Below are 17,628 nucleotides of genomic sequence, written 5' to 3'. Positions count from 1 at the left end.
ATGAAAGAAAATGGCTAAGTTAAGTCAACTGCTTTTAATGGGTCTACTCGAGGAAAGCTTGAGTAACAACCATTCTTATTAATGGACTGTTGAAATATGTATGGCTGTTCCGATTGGCCAAAACTGAGTTGACATTAGATCACGCAAATAACTCCATCCCACCCTGCCGCCATTAATTCATGTCTCTGCTCCTGTGGGAACTAAAAAAAACAAACAACCTGTATTATTTATTTAACTTCTATACCCCACCCTTCCTCCCCAAGGAGCCTCAGCTGGTAAGCACATTAGTGTTAAAACAATACAATGAAAAATAAAATAACACATTTAAAATGTCTTTTTTTTTAGGGGGGGAAACATACTCTCATAACCATTTAAACACTGCCAGGAAAATTTTTAGCCATCCAGTGTCTCGGTAAACAGGAATGTTTTAAAATCCACCCTGAAAGTTTATAAAGAGGGGGCAGATACACCTCACCAGAGGAGACATTCCACAAACAGGGAATCTCCACTGAGAAGGCCCTGCCTTATAAGAATGACAACCAGGCAGCACTCGGCAGTGGCACTTCCAATAGGGCTTTCTTGCTGATTGTGCTGAGACTAGGGAAGGCGCTCTTTCAGGTACTTGGGTCCCAAGCTGTTTAGGGCTATGTTTGCCAGCACTAGCACCTTGAACTGGACTGGTATTACACAACATGACCCACAACAGCGAAACCCAACTGGGTAAATCTGACATTACTGTAATTTCCTAGAACGGGCATAGGCAAACCCGGCCCTCCAGATGTTTTGGGAGTACAACTCTCATCATCCCTAGCTAACAGGACCAGTGGTCAGGGCTGATGGGAATTGTAGTCCCAAAACACCTGGAGGGCCGAGTTTGCCTATGCCTGTCCTAGAAGCTAACAGAACTCAGAATTCTGATCTTCCTCTCTAATATGCATTTGTTTCAGCACGAAGGCCTAGACCCGTGGTTCCCAACGTGGGGCAGATGCCCCACAGAGGGGCAATTTGATTTTTAGGGGGAGGGGGAATTTGAGAATGAGTTAGAGCAAGTTAATGGCCTTTTAGGCTTCCTCCACGTGAATAGGAGTTCACTTTTTGAATAATAAGAATTATATGTTACGGGGGGTGTGGGATCAGGATTTTAGAGATGCTTAGGATGGGCATGGCCCAAAAAAGGTTGGGAACCACTGGCAGACATTTGCAATGCAGACATTGTTGGGGAAGAACGATGAAGCTAGCAAAACAACTATGCTCTCGATCAGGGGGTGGGCATACTTCAGGCTTGTTGAATCTATTTAGTTTTTCACGAGAACTCCCAAGGGCCACCAACCAGAGACAGATGTGAAATAGTGGCTCGGCATCACTGGGAGCCGAAAACTTTTGTGGATCTACTGCAAGTCATTCAGCAATTTCCCACTAGATCCTGATCCCACCCCTGCAATAGACCAGTGTTTCCCAACCTTGTGCCTCCAGATGTTTTGGGACTACAACTCCCATCATCCCTAGCTAGCAAGACCAGTGGTCAGGAATGATGGGAATTGTAGTCCGAAAACAGCTGGAGGCACAAGGTTGGGAAACACTGCAATAGACCACTTGAAACACATATGATTTTTGTCACATTCATTGTAAAACTTTCATCGCTAACCATATGTACCAGGTTTATTCTTGATTGAATTAGGCACTTGCAACTATGGCATAATTTCTCCTAATATTGCTGGTGCCAGAATGAAAACTATTCTGCCAATGAAAGGCCAAACACAAAAACTATAACCCTCATTTTCGTACTACTTACCCTTGCAAGGAAACACCTTCCTACCAGTTCTGGATATTCTATGTAATTTTCTAGTTCTCTTAAGAATATTCTGCAAAGAAAACAATTTTAATTTATTTGAAAAAATATGGAGAAACAATCCATAAATATCTACAGCATATGCTGTAATATTAGTATATTTAATACATTATTTAATATTATTTAATAATATATTAATATATACTGTCTGAAATCTCAGAAGCAGGGAGCTATAGTATTCCTTATATGAAACTAAACAAAGATGAATCTAAAAGAGCACCAAGTTCAAAGTGGCATTACTGCTTACTTCTTTTACAGATTTCACACTTAAATACAGTGGCCATTGCATAAAGAAGACCCCTCAGGAATCTATAGTTACATTTGCATAGCATACTAAATCATAGTTTAATACAACATGAATGAGCTTCAGCAAAAGGAATGGGACCTGAAGGAGCATCTCCACCTCCATCATTCTGCCCGGACACTGAGGTCCAGCACCGAGGGCCTTCTGGCGGTTCCCTCGTTGCAAGAAGCCAAGTTGCAGGGAACTAGGCAGAGGGCCTTCTCAGTGGTGGCGCCTACCCTGTGGAACGCCCTCCCAACAGATGTCAAAGAGGAAAACAACTACCAGACTTTTAGAAGACATCTGAAGGCAGCCCTGTTCAGGGAGGCTTTTAATGTTTAATAGATTACTGTGTTTTATTTTTCTGTTGGAAGCCGCCCAGAGTGGCTGGGGAAACCCAGCTAGATGGGCAGGGTATAAATATATTATTATTATTATTATTATTATTATTATTATTATTATTATTATTATTATTACCACGGTAAGTACTTACGCAAGAGAGAGTGGGTGCAAACCCTATAGTAATTTCCATGGGGTTTTGACAAAGAAACAATGTGCAAAAAGGCTGAAGCAATGGATTTGTAGACTACTGCTTTAAAAAGGAGTTTAACTACTGTGACTCTGCAAAACCAAATAATTTGGGGGTTTCGATAAAAAATCACAAAGAATATATTCTAGTGTGTTTGTTTTTATTTTCTGTTAATATGATTATAAATTGTGTGCACGGGCCACAAATCTTAACCTGTTGTGAAAGTGATAGATTTCTTCCATGTTTCCGAACAAGACATCTTTCTTATTTTGCAGCCCTGGTAAAATGAGATGTGCCATTAAGGGACTGTCCATTTCTGCAGCATAGCCCTGTAATACAAAAGGCAAGCAGATTAATTGTTTGCAGTTAGTTCCAACATCTCTCTCTCTCTTTCTTCAGCAAGTCTAGTCTGCTCAAAGCTGATAAACACACAGCAATATTTCAACATCATTGTGAGGGGGGGAGGGGGGAGAGACTATTCAATGTCCAGTACAACAGCTCTCCCTTTTAATTCAAGCCCAGTTCTGCCCCCCCCCCCAACAAAACAAAACAAACAAACAAAAATAACACACCACACATCTGCCGTCTTATAAACAGTTTTGGAGAATATTCTTGTTAAGAAGGAAGTTTACAAAAATCAGAATGTATTTTTGAATTGCATGTAGATTCAAGACTATTTATAAAAATCCATCCAACTGATAATTCCAGTGTTTTGGATCTGAGCTCACCACAATGACTATGGATCCCCATATCGTGACCTTTCCAGCCAATTGTTCTTCTTCCTTCCTGACATAAGTTCCTGTTTATGACATCTGCTGTAGGCAACAAAGCCAGATCTATTCTTTAGCACTTCCAACACAGCAGGAAAGACGCACAATCTTGTTTTAATTTGCACTTTTAAGTACTCATGTGCTCTTCTCATTTGGTACAGCTAGGCAAGATTTTCATTTTGCCTAGTGTCAGAGGGTCATCGTGGCTCCTCTAGAGTAACTCCGCTTGAGTCCAGTTTGTCTTTCAATACGTTTATTGTGCTAATTATTTACAGTGCAGAGACAGCTTAAAAACATGACCTCTAATCCCGAATCAGAATCTGGCAATGGCGTATGTCTGTTCCTACGCCAGCATAGTAGTCTGGGCACCCCAAAACGCCGCCCCCTTGACCTGCGTTGTGGTGCTCTCCTCATTTCTGGTGCCGGAAGGAGCGATGCCCTTTCAGTTCCCTCCCTCAGCAGTCGGTTCTCTGGCTCTGCAAGCATCTGCCTGCCTCCCTCCGCCTCCACTTTCCCATTGTTCTTCACTCTGATTTCTCTCCCTCTCCGAGTCTCCCCCTCCCCCTCTGGCTGCTTCAGAACCACTGGTGCTCTCTGTACTTGATGAGGTGGACGTTAGGATGATGGGGGCTGGCTCCCTGTAGGGAGTCCCCCTTACACCTAGGTTCAGATAAGCAACCTGGCTTAGAAAGTGAAGCAAGGTAGAACTGCAATAGAATGCATTATGTCACCAGGCACACTGATGAAAACAATATTTTAATTCTCCCTTCCATAACACAACATTAGGAAGTACATGGAGGAGGGCCATTCTGCCTCCACATCCTTCATCACCAGGAACTTGGGAGATGTAAAATATGATGGCCCTATATGGGAAGTATTTCCAAATATTATGGCAGGAAGGAGGAACAGGTCTGCACTGGGAAGCTGTCTTCAGTTGTTTTTTTTAAAAAAAGGGTAAAGGTGAAGTAAAGCATGAGAGCCAAACAAATTTTTAACAAGCACCACCCAGGGGTGATCCAAACAGAGGTGCAGATTGCCTCTCTTTAAGGGGCTGTAGAAGTCACTCAAATATGACCATGTCAAGTCATCTTGAGATTCCTCCTCTTGTAAGTGCTTTGTGAAGAGAGTGGAGGAAGGTCCCAATTCCACAACAAAAGGGAGTTCTTTCTAGGGGAGCATGGAAAACCTTTCACTGCAAAAACCCCACAACCTCCCCCCGCCCATTAACTCAATCCTAATACCATTTGGTACTCATACATACAGTTTTAGAATGTGCACTGCACAGCAAGTTTGCTCAAGGGTTGTAGTTAAATGTAGCACTGCAATGCTACATTGTAAATACCGTGTTTCCCCCTTTTTAATACGTAGCCATAAAGTAAGCCATGGCAGCATTTTTTAGGAGTTGCTATATCTAAGACACCCCCCGAAAATAAGACATACCTCTCATACCGTATACAGCGAGACCGCCAAGCGCCCCAGCCAGCCAGCGGGGCCTGGAACCAGCTGCTGCAGCGGCAAGCCACCTGCCGGAACAGACGGCTGAAGAGTGGAGCGCTCCGCAGCGCCGAGCGCTCGGAACGTCCAGCAGCACCGGACGGAGTGCCCAGCCAGAGCGGCGAGGCAGAGCGCATGGCCCAAGGCAGAGCGGCGGTGGGAGCCCCGCTGGCCCTGCCAGGGTGATGGGTGGCGACGGGAGCCCTGCTGCCCCCTTCCGCGCTGCAGGAACGTTGTGGGCCGCATGGCCCAAGGCAGAGCGGCGGCGGGAGCCCCGCTGGCCCTGCCAGGGTGACGGGCGGCGGCGGGAGACCTGCTGGCCCCTTCCGCGCTGCCGGAACGTTGTGGGCCGCATGGCCCAAGGCAGAGCGGCGGCGGGAGCCCTGCTGGCCCTACCAGGGTGACGGGCGGCGGCGGGAGCCCTGCTGGCCCCTTTCGCGCCACCGGAACGTTGTGGGCCGCATGGCCCAAGGCAGAGCGGCGGCGGGAGGCTCACGGGTCCTTCCGCGGGGACGGGGCGCGGACGGCGCCGGAAGCGCTGCTGGCCCCTTCCGCCCCGCCGGAGCGGTGTGGGCTGCATGGCCCGCCGCCGGAATGTTGTGGGCAGGGAAGCGGGAGGCAGGCAGGCGGGCTGGGCGATGGGCCCGTGGCTGCGCTCGGCGGGGCCGGTAGTGAGCTCAACGCTGGCCTGTGCCAGCCTGCGCCAGGGGCTCCGGCTCAGTCCGTTGCCGGCGCACGGCGCCTTGCCGTGGCCGGGATCTGGGTCATGGTTAGGTGAGTGCCCTCCCCTCCCATAGCGGCGCCCGGGACGAGCCTGCCTCTGAGCATGCACACCCCCCCCCCCGCCAGTCCAGTGCCGGGGAAAAGGCGTCTTGGAAAGCCGGGGTGGGTTTATAGCTGGGGATGGGATGGTCTCTGAGCATGCACAAAGTGCCTCCCTCACCGCTGCCTTTGCTCTTTTTTCCTTGTCTCTTTTTAAAAGAAGTTGCTCCCCAGGGTGGGTCCATAATAAAAATCGTAATAAAAAATTAAGACATCCCCTGAAAATAAGACACCTTGTGTTTTTTTGAGGAAAAAAAGTTATAAGACGGTGTCTTAAAAAAGGGGAAACATGGTACCTACCTCAAGAACGCACAGAAGTTCTTCCACATACGCTCGTTCCGTTTCAAGAAGTTCATTCATTACATGTCTATGAACACAGGGAACAGATTAGTCAAGAGGTGGCTGCTCGAATCGGTCTTCATGTGTTTCTTAGATTACTGACAATAGAGATCATGAGTACCGTCACTGATACATACTAGCAACTACATAGGAGCTGCGTGGAGTTTCCTAAAAATGAAAGAACTGTCATGGCAGCTTAGTACCACCGAAACCAAATAACGTCCTACCTAAACGTTGCTGCCGCGTTATACAGGGATGCGTTCAGGGAATTTGCTTAGATCATGGGTAGGCAAACTAAGGCCCGGGGCCTGGATCCAGCCCAATTGCCTTCTGAATCCGGCCCACGGATGGTCCGGGAATCAGTGTGTTTTTACATGAGTAGAATGTGTGCTTTTATTTAAAATGCATCTCTGGGTTATTTGTGGGGCATAGGAATTCATTCATTATTATTTGTTTTTCAAAATATAATCCGGCCCTCCCACAAGGTCTGAGGACTAGCCCCCTGCTGAAAAAGTTTGCTGAACCCTGGCTTAGGTCAACCAAATCTCAGGTTAGATGCATAAAATATGTAGACACTGGAGAACCATCTAACATGCTAACTGTACGATATTGCTCTGGTATGTAAAGTTGTACTTACTTCCTTAACACGGCTAGATTTTCTTCATCATCCATCACAGATCCACCTCTGTTTTGATTGATTTCACTGATTTCACTCTGAAAATATTTTTATTTCAAAGTCAACAACACCATAGATAAAGCAACAAATCTACATTTAGAGTCAAACCAAAAGTAACACTGCAACCAGTCAGATGGGTGGGGTATAATATTTTTTTATTAAAAAAATTACTATTATTAATATTATTATTAACCTGATGCTCTTGTCTCCCCTCAAAAGTACTTCCGGGAGGGAGATTTTCAACAGAGTAGGTAGGGTGTGTATATGTTTGTATTTAACTCTCTCCAACTTATGCCTACCTGCCAATCTTACTCTAAATGCCACTCCTCAGATGCTTTCTCTCACGTGGCGTTCCAAACTTGCAAAGGCAAGCATGGTCTTGAAATTCCATTGGGAGTTGAAAACACAATAACACAACAGCAGGGGTGTTTAATGTTTCAGGGGAGAAGTGGTGAGGAGGAGTGGTACTCCCGGTCCTGCTTCTCTACTGCAAATCACTTTTCCAGAGGACACTTTCGAACAAAAGAGCAGCCAGCAATGGCTACAGGTACACTGGCAATCACTCTGCTTTATTAAGTATGTGAATGGGAAGACCCATATTTAAAGAGATAGATCTTCTGCCACCACATCTAGTTTGGTACTGAGAAACACAGGCAGAGGTGGAGGCTCAAGCAGGTATACAAAAGTTGCAAAACTTGGTCAAATGTTTTGATGTTCTCGCTTTGTATTACTTCACATGGAACACACATAAAATGTATAGCAAGGCCTGGGTGAATCAAGTAAGATGGGGTTTGATTTCTGCTGGGAAAATTGTGGGCTTGTGGAATCTTTTTGCACAAGCAGTAGGACCGAGGATGCACTGAAATTAAATGCTTTTCCTGCTTTCCGTTTGAGAATAGATTATTTCCTGATTTAAAATAGAAAAAAAATCTTTATACAGTCATACCTTGGTTTTCGAACAGCTTAGTTCTCGAACATTTTGGCTCCTGAACACCACAAACCCGAAAGTGAGTATTCTGGTTTGCGAACTATTTTGGGGTGCCAAACGTATGGCGGGGCTTCCAATTGGCTGCAGGAGCTTCCTGCAGCCAATCAGAAGCCGCACTTTGGTTTCTGAACGTTTTGGAAGTCGAACAGACTTCCGGAATGGATTCCGTTTAATTTCCAAGGTACCTCTGTATCTGTTTACTGATCCTCTGAAAAACTGTATTAAAATGTGTTTAATAAAACGATCTACACTGTTTCAGGCCCTGATCTGACCCTGACTATTCATCCTCCAACCAAGACTCAGACGTTAGAGAGCCCGGAATCCTCTAACCCCACTACCGATGCTGAAGACCCCAGCATTTAGGGAGATACTTCACAAGGCTGGCTCCCTGGAAAGATCCTCAGCGCAGACCCTTGATTAATCTGTGGCAAAAGAGCTGCCTCCCAGACTCAGACAGCACAGACACCAGAAAGTCCTAGCTATGGTAGCCACCTAAAAGCCCAAGAGAACAGAGCACCTTTCAAGGAAGGTGCTCTTGGGAAGCAAAAAGCACAATTAAATCCTTGTAGCTTGGCTTGAGTGGGATTTGCCAAGACCAGACTATGTAAGCCAGTGATGGACAACCTTTTGAGCTTGGTGTGTCAAAATTCGCCAAAAAACTGAGCAAAACTCGGGTGGTGTGTCACTTCGAGAAAAAACCCATAATTTCATGATATTTAGAGTTTAAATAACAAAAATGTATAATTGTAATATATAACTGTATTTAATAAACCAAAACCTAATTATTTAACCAAACCAAACCAAACCAAACCAAAAACCCCTTATTTATCACAAAGTGCCCAGAGTTGTTGAGCTGTTTGGGGGGGAGATGCTAACCAAAGTTTTGGAGGTTTTTTTGGGGGGTGCAAAAGTTGGTTTGCTTTTTGGGGGGATGCCCTAAAGCTGCTGCGCTTTTTTGGGGGGGGTGAAGAGCACAGAAAGAAATGTCGAATAATACCTTCGCTGGAACTAACACGCAGCACCAACATAGTCTGCCAAAGTGCCAAAAAACTAGCACAGAATGGGTTAAAAAACCAACCTCTGGCTACCAGCAACAGCGGAGACAAGCTGTAGCGGAGACAAGCTGTAGGAGGAGCGGGAGAACAAATGGGGGATGACGACAACAACAACAGCGCGAATGGGGCAATGGGGCATGTGCCAGCAGTGAGGGCTCTGCGTGTCACATCTGACACGTGTGTCATAGGTTCGCCATCACTGATGTAAGCCTTCGGTTTAGTTTGGTAGTTCTTGGAACAATACAGGACTTTCGTCTCCCAGACTGTTGCAACTTGACTTAACTTCTCTGCCCGTGACTGACTCTTGGGACCTGCACTCAGCTGCTGTGCCCTTTGGCTTACACTCAATTCTGGACAGCTTTCTTGCATTGTAAACAATGGGGCCACATGCTTGTAGCAGGTGGAGCCAGAGACAAAAGGGAGTAGAGCAATGGATGCAAATGCTAGTTCTCTGTGTTAGGTTACTTTCTACACGCACCCCCTCTACATCTTCCATCCAGCGTGATCAGAGTTCAAAGACACCTTCCACCCAAAGACATACAAAGTGGGTGCAGGGCAGGGCTGATGAGAGAGATGTCTTGGGGAGAGGGTCCAGATAGAGGTCTGGAGGGCTGTATTTGACCCCCAGGCCTGAGGATTCCCCATCCCTGATATATCTATACATGCTTAAAAACACACATGGGCAGCTACACAAACAAACAAACCCCTACCTTGATTCTTCTCAGGTTCATTCTTCGAACCATGAGACTGTCAGGGCTGGACGAATCTTCAGAGTCTCTTTGAAGGCCTGGTATGCAAAACAAATCCAACCATTGAAAGCCAGTCAAGTCATAAGCTCGGTTATTTTTGGATTCAACAGGTTCCGAGCAAGCCAGCTGCTTACCTGGAGGAGGACAAGGTGATTTCGGAGAGGTCTCTGGTCTAGGGGCCACGGGCTGAACTGGACGCATCTGCTTAGCTGCCAGTTTCTTAAGGCTGACCCGCCTCTTTTGAAACATTTCTTCCATGCTTTCCTGCTTCTGAAAAACTTTTTGTATGTGCTCCTGTAGAAGCCAAAATTAAACCATCGTTTTAAAACAAGCCCATGGTGTTTATTTATTTAGTTTTAAACTGAACTGCTTTTATCCTGAGTTGTCAACACACAACGCAGTTGATAGTGCACTAATTTTCAGTAATTCAATAATGATTTGGAACAATAACGTTTAAAAATGAATAACATTTTCACATATTGCACACAATTAAGATTCTTAGGACAATACTCTAAGCAACTGAATTCCAATTCTGTAGTTCAGCTGCATGCCTATACGTTGCCTAAACAAATCGTATAGCAAGATACTCATTTGTCTTGCATTTAGTCTCCTATCCTACTTACATGCAGCTGAAATTTCCCATAGCGGCAGCCCCACACGCTGCTCTGGAGTGTCCCATGAACAGCTTTTTGTGGACTGGAGGATTGGGCAGTCACCAAGCAGAAAAAGCAACCAGTGACTGGTCACCCCATGTGACCAGGTTCTTCTGATCAGAGAGAGTTAGCCAGTGTTTGTGAGTGGGAATCCACAATATTCTGGCTCTAATACTTATGCACGTGTTTGTAGCTATCTTAATACCCTTGCAGAAGTACTTTAATACCTCAGCTTTAATTTAGGGACAGACTTGGACTACCTGTGCCTCATGATGGGGCAAGACACGGGTTTTGGGTCCTTCAAACAATCAAGTTTGAGGAGAAAGTAAAGCTACCTTGGCATAATAACTGAATAATCCATTTATTATTAAGTTCTGGCATTAAGAGTACCATTAATTCCTCGCTAAGGATGGCTTCATATTCCCTGAACAAGTAATTCGGTTCCATGAGCTTGTTGTCTCCACCCGTCTCCAAAAACTTCTCGATCTCCTGTAAAGCGGATTCTGCTCCATCTTGGGACTGGCATTTGTCCACAGGCTGTGAAGCCAGCAGGAAAATTCCTTCATCACACCACTTCATGGACTGTAAATGTACAAAGGAGGCAGGCAGAACAGGCACATCAGTAAATATCCTTGAACTGGAAAAAGATTTGGTAATACACACACACACACACACACACACACACACACACACACACGAGGCTTGCACCCCTACTCAATCTGCCTGCCAATTTCCTGATACTCACCCTACATGAACTGCCTAGAGCTTCACCTTTCCAACCCCATTTCCAAAGCCACTTCTCTTTTCTGTTTCCGCAGCCCTGCTTTGTAACTGTTTTCACCTTCACACCATGCCCATGGCTCCCCCACCTGCTTTTGTGCAACCCCTCCCTTGCACAGAAACTACCCCCGTAGTAACTTCTTGCATCTTTCTCCTCCCACACATTGCAACTACCAAGCAGCCTCTTCACCATGTGACACTTATGAAGCCAGAATCCCCTCCACTTATTCAGACCCTTTCACATCCCTGCTTTCACTTTCAACCCAATTCCCATGCACCCAACTCTCTTTTCTTGCAACCCATTTTGCACTCCCGTTTTCACCTTCACTCCCTTTCCCCCTGTAGACTCCTTCTTTACTGTTCTGAACTCTCCCTTGCACACAGATCACCCCCATTTCCATGCCTCAACCTCTCTTCTATTCTGCAGTCAGTGTAGACCAGTAATCTTCGACCTTTTCAGATCTCGGATTATACATCTGTATGGTGGCAGGACTGCTGCAACTCAGTAGTGGGTCCTGATCCACAGCAAGTGGATCAATGATCTGTTTCAGTATAATACATCTTCTTATGTTTCTGTTGCCTGTGTCACTCTAATAAATGAAGCTGTCTCACTCTTTGGTTGGATATTTTGGTCCCCATTGTTGTGAGGAGTAGTCAACAGCGACTGCCCCAGGAAGGGTCATCACATGCCTGCATTTTGATGAGCAAAATGAGTAAAGTTGGGCCTACCTTCTCCAGCCGGCTGTGCAACTCATGCGACTGGTTCAAGAAAGCCCTGATTTTATTCACTGCAGTGGCAATGGCATCACAGCGATGTTGGAGTTCATTGCACTTGGGGAGAATGGAGTCCACAGCATAATGGTTGTTTCGTATAAACTGGTCACCTTTAGAGATCAGCATCTTGGCCTTTTCCAAAATCTCCTATGAAAGTATTTGGTTAAGACATGAAAGCATAAGTTGTAACACTATCTCTTCACAAGAGCAGCCTGCTGGAAAAAAACACGGCTTACGAAGGAACGTCAAATCTTTACATGCGATTTCTCTTCAGAGCTGGTGAGATCTTTCAGAATGTGCTCCACATGTGAACAGCTATTTCCCACTTCTGTGAAATGTGATAACCTCTCAGATACACTATCAAGGGCTGCTTTGACCTGAAACGAAAGATAGCTGCATGTAAATGAAAGTGTGGAAATTTACACACCTGAGGGAACAAGTTTCAGCCCTTTCATAAATCGTCAGTTATATAACAAGGTCTTCATTTTTTAGTCACACCAACAAAGCAAAGCTGCCAGTCATCTCATTCACTGAGAGTAATAATCATGGACACTTATATACACTGAACTATAAAGGGTGTGTTGCTGTTAACTACGGGCTTTCTTGTGTCAAATATACCGTATTTAAATCACAGAACGTTGATTTGAAACTTTGAGAAGGGATTCTGTAAGTCAAAGCTGTGAAACTGTAGGACTTACGTCAACAATATTTAGATGGTGAATGACATACTTTATGGAAGGTCACAAATATAATTTATTATTGTACCTATAATATTCTGTAGATATTGAGTCATCTGTTCTCTCAGTTACAACACTGGAATTGCTATGGTTAACATTTAATTTTATTCTACCCTGCCCTGAGACTGTTATAACGTACGGCAGCTTATGAACATTAATAAAACTGACACATATTTTTTGATACTACTACATAAGGCAAAATTAATTTAGTGAATGGCAGAGGAGAGAGAGCAAGGCAATAGCAAAGTAATACAACACACAAAATATTACTGGGTGTTGATTTTGATTTGCTTTGAGGATAACTCAGTCAGTAGAGTATGAGACTCAATCTCAGGGCCGTGGGTTCAAGCCCCACGTTGAGCAAAAGATTCCTGCATTGCAGATGATTGGATTAGATGACCGTTGTGGTCCCTTCCAACTCTGCAATTCTATGTTTTTCTGTCTGTCTGTCTGTCTCTTTCTCTCTCTCTCTCTATATATATTTACAAGTCATCACCTCTTTGAACTCCAGTTCAAAATGTCTAAGTTGCAAGCACTGCTCAAGCTTCTGTTGATGTTTAGACCAAAAATCATCAAAGGCTGCTTCAGTTTCATCTAGTTGAGCTAGAAGCCTAAAAGAGAAAAGGACAATAACTCCATCCAGTGCACTGTAAGTGAAATAGAACATTTACTTTTATTCTGGAAACAAATCATCATCATCATCTTTATTGCGGTCCAATGACCCATACAATGGATTCAGAATAAAATACAGATTCATACAGACACCCCCCCCCCAGGGAAGGGAGACAGAAGCGTTATTTGTTTAGTCATGGGTATGTTGATCTTTGATTCATATGGCTACTGAAAGAAACTTTGCCACGGCCACTGTGATATCATTGGACGTGTCATCCAGAAGATATCTGGTATAGTAGGCTTCAGACTGACCTGGCCGATTTGCCAATAGTGGTGTAATCAATAGTTCCCTAGCTTGATTATATTGTCCGCAATGCAAACAAATTAATTCTGGCTGCTTATTTGATTATATTTTAGGGGGAAACAAGCATGCAACACAACATACATGCTACAAGCACCAGGTTTACCTCACCTTTCCACAGTCGTTTGATTTTCTAGCTGATCCGGATTCATGTTGTATTCTGAGTTTTCAAAAACCGGTTTTCTAATACTTTTGAGAATATCTTTTCCTTGTATTAATGCTATCCTCAGGTCCTCCTGTAGAAAAGTTAAAAGGCTATGACTTCCCCCCCCTAAGAATTCCACCGAGGCTATACCTTCAAGCTTTGCGAAAACTAAGATTGGAGACGAGTAGTCTATTGTTGTACCATCTAAGCCACTGGAACTGCATCATTAAAAGATTTATACGCTGCCTTGTTCACCTCCCACTGTCTGAGAAGGAAAAGCTATGAAGCCTGGTCACCACCACTTAAGTATCCTCACAAAACCTATCCCCAAAGGCAGGTGATACATACGAATACATACATACAGTGACTTTAGAGATTTGGGACCCCAGCTGGCTCCAAAACAAACAACCGAATCTCCTTTGGAACCAAAGCAGCATCATTAGTGTCAACAGTACAATGCTCACCCCATCCTGCTCCTACCTAGCCTAGCCCTGCCTTTCTTCTCCAAGCTAGACTCCTGAGTTTCGACTGAAATTCTGCTGTTCCCTGCAGCCCAACAGTTAGGGTTAAACACTTCAAAGTATATTTTGAAAACCATCACTGGCAAAATCCTAGCACAACCAACACTACATTTATTTGTTACAGGTAGGTAGCTGTGTTGGTCTGACAATAGTCGGGGGGAATTCCTTCTAGTAGCACCTTAGAGACCAACTAAGTTTGTCATTGGTATGAGCTTTCGTGTGCATGCACACTTCTTCAGATATACTGAAACAGAAGTCACCAGACCAGTCAGAGGGTGGGGAGGGGTATTACTCAGAAGGGTGGTGGGAGTGGGTGATTGGCGGATAGGAGTGGTAAACCTGTTGACGACTGCAATTGGTATTGCAGGAAAAAGCAAGGGGTGAGATGGCTAAAGATAGCTTTATCATGTATAATGAGATAAGAATCCAATGTCTTTATTCAGACCAGGACTCTCCGTGGTTTTAAGCTTGGTAATGAGTTGCAATTCAGCAACTTCTCTTTCCAGTCTGTTTCTGAAATTTTTCTGTAATCAGATAGCTACTTTGAGATCTTGTATAGAATGTCCTGGGAGATTGAGGTGTTCTCCTACTGGTTTCTCTGTCTTGTGATTCCTGATGTCAGATTTATATCCTTTGGCGCAGGGTTTGGCCTGTTTGTCCAATAAAGAGAGCTGAAGGGCACTGTTGGCATTCTGTTGGCAATCACCCACTCCCATCACCCTTCTGAGTAATACCCCTCCCCACCCTCTGACTATACATAAGGGTCTGGTGACTTCTGTTTCAGTGTATCTGAAGAAGTGTGCATGCACACAAAAGCTCATACCAATGACAAACTTAGTTGGTCTCTGAGGTGCTACTGGAAGGAATTTTGTTTATTTTTTGTTTCGACTACATTTATTTGTTGTTGTTTTTTTTAAAAGCAAAGCATCTAACAATTATTTTGTTTAACATACCACATTCAATACAATCGCTTAGATTTGCAATAAAGTTGATATTAGTGGAGTCTTTACTTATACTGACTCATCAACTTTCTCTTTTTCTAGCTGTGCGCCGAAAAAACTTCTCTCACCACATTTGCTTAACTACATTTGCTTAAAAGTGAAAAATCCCTGAACAAAATTCTCCTAATAAATCAATAAATAATTATCCAAACATTGATTTGGGATTCCATGGGGGAAGGAGATGAAAGAAAGAAATGCTGTCAAAAGAAATGATAAAATACAATGAAACTACTTTAAAATCTCACATTGCTACTATTCTTTTTGCTTGAACTGGTAACTGGGGAGAGGATTGCCCAAAGCATTTTAAAGGCAGCATGAAGAAGTATGGCAAACCAAGTTAAAGCTCCGTTACTTGAACTATTCGATAAAACGTCCTCATATATTGCTAACACTACATATAATAACACAGCTAGAATACCTTCATTTTGTCTTTGTTTTCAGTATGTGCTGTAAGAAGGGCACTGGTGGATTGCACATCATTTGGTAGCTCTGTTTCTGCCAGTTCAGTCCCGAAGGATCGAAGGTTTTTAGCAGTCTGCTTAACCATTTGAGCAAAGTTCTCTATAGCCTTTGGGATTAAAGAAGGCATTACACATGAGTCACACTCAGGAGTCAAATGCCATTGAATATAAACACACACACACACACACACACACACACACACACACACACACACACCATCGAAGCATAAATAAAAAGTGACACATCAGTGGGTAATAGCCAACTAAGTCAAACTCAAGAGCAGACCACCGACATCAGTGAACCAAGTTACTTAAATTCGTTGATTTCTCTGTTTGACTACTGTTAGATATCATTTGACTAAAGATTCACTCCAGCTTTCTGAGACATATTCTTGGACTCCCAACTGTTATCAAATATGTAACAATGTGTGCAGAAATAGGCATACACACAATGGAATATTGGGCTTGGACCACCTCAATAAAATACTGGTTACGCTGCCATTTTCGCTGCTCTCCATCAAGTCTGCTCGCTGATTTGCCCAAAGACTCCTATAAATCAAGATGGTATCAGTACCTTGAAAAAAAGATTGAATCTTTAGGCATCGAGTTGGAGCCCTTGTACAATTCTAGCGAGCAATACATTTTCCAGAATATCCTAACTAGACTAAAGTATGTCAAGAGACAAAATATTGTGGCAGCTGTAAACAAAACTTGCTCCCCTATATTCTATGATTTAAATATCCTAGATAGCAGAGCAAATTACGTCACTAAGTTAATAATCCCAGCCCAACGTAGGGCTTTTATGTTGGCCCGTCTGAATGTTTTTCCCTCGGCATTTGTCAGGGGAAGATATCAAAACATTCCTAGAAACAAGAGATTCTGCAGATGTTCTATGAATGTCCCGGACACTGTAGAGCATATTTTCTTTCATTGCCCATTGTACAGTACGCTCCGTCAACGTGTGCTGTCCCCTCTTTTGGGTGGTCTGGAACCCCAGCAAGGTGAAAGTGTGGGATTCTGCCTAGCTGACGTTGACCAAAGGGTAACGGTGGGGGTAGCCGAGTTTTTGGTAGCAGTCCTCTAAGGAGCAGGTTAACAGGGAAAACCCCAGATTCTACATATATATATATGTATGTGTATATATATATATATATCTATATCTCAAGGCTTTTATTTGTGATTTTCTCTTTTATGGTTTTATTTGTAAAATGCCTAATAAAGGTTTGATAAGCAAGTAAGCCTAATGATGGATATCACCTAATAGATCTCAATTTTTCTGTTAAAAGCATTTTAGTTGTTGCATGTCTCGTGAGTTGTCACCAAAAATAGCCACCCTCTTTCAACAATATATTGTTAATTCCCAAACTCTAAAGTCAAAACTCCCAAGTTCATTAATCATTGTATTAACTCTCTGGGATGGCCAAGTTCTTCTGAAACATCTTCTCATATATGCTACTTCAATTTGTATTCATAAGGCTAAGCCCATAGTGACAGAGTGTTCAACAGAAGGGTCATTGATACAACCAGTTAAAGGGAAATGACTTACAGTGCGATGTGTCAGCCACCTATTATGGCAGTAATCTAGAGTTCCTCCAAGATCTTCTGTTAGTTGTGTTCTGTCAATGTAGCTATTTAATTCTGCTAGTGAGCTCAGCATTATGATCTATAGCACAGAAGCAGCAGGAGCAAAAGAAAGAAAGAAAAAAGGCTCTTTTAGGATTTTTTTTGACAGCTTTGGAAGTTTGCAATTATTTAATTTCATTTCAATCAAGCCACGATACTTCCTTTTGCATAGGATAGCAACAGAGAAAAAATAATTGTTTAAGTCAAAAGGCATAACCAAAATGTATACATACAACTGATTGAAACCAATGGAAGAAGGAGCTAAATTACTGATTGGCTACAGTATCACCAATTACATGATATGTTTAAATTAGATTTTTCAAAAACATTTTTTTAAACCAACGCTCACAATTTCAAAAATAGCTATTGATGAACAAGGAAAAACTATTGTCTAAAATGTACAAAC

At 43.4% G+C, this 17,628-nt stretch overlaps 1 protein-coding gene across 19 annotated transcripts in view; it reads right to left on the bottom strand.

Annotated features, from left to right (window-relative positions):
• The window catches only part of MCF2L (MCF.2 cell line derived transforming sequence like), a 116,101-nt gene that overhangs the window by 15,602 nt on the left and 82,871 nt on the right, over positions 1-17,628 (bottom strand). For all 19 annotated transcript variants that reach the window (XM_088668579.1, XM_088668573.1, XM_060273388.2 and 16 more), the window contains 13 exons: positions 17,146-17,262; positions 15,557-15,706; positions 13,583-13,707; positions 12,995-13,109; positions 12,019-12,138; positions 11,717-11,908; positions 10,598-10,789; positions 9,689-9,848; positions 9,516-9,592; positions 6,724-6,800; positions 6,048-6,114; positions 2,875-2,990; positions 1,793-1,862 (listed from right to left, as the gene is read on the bottom strand). In XM_088668579.1, coding sequence (XP_088524705.1) covers positions 1,793-1,862; positions 2,875-2,990; positions 6,048-6,114; positions 6,724-6,800; positions 9,516-9,592; positions 9,689-9,848; positions 10,598-10,789; positions 11,717-11,908; positions 12,019-12,138; positions 12,995-13,109; positions 13,583-13,707; positions 15,557-15,706; positions 17,146-17,262 — 1,578 coding nt within the window. The remainder of the gene's footprint in view (positions 1-1,792; positions 1,863-2,874; positions 2,991-6,047; positions 6,115-6,723; positions 6,801-9,515; positions 9,593-9,688; positions 9,849-10,597; positions 10,790-11,716; positions 11,909-12,018; positions 12,139-12,994; positions 13,110-13,582; positions 13,708-15,556; positions 15,707-17,145; positions 17,263-17,628) is intronic.

This window comes from Zootoca vivipara, chromosome 4 (genome assembly GCF_965207765.1).
Source record: "Zootoca vivipara chromosome 4, rZooViv2.hap1.1, whole genome shotgun sequence".
In the NCBI taxonomy this organism is placed as follows: domain Eukaryota; kingdom Metazoa; phylum Chordata; class Lepidosauria; order Squamata; family Lacertidae; genus Zootoca; species Zootoca vivipara.
This window is presented reverse-complemented; position numbering and strand designations above follow the sequence as displayed.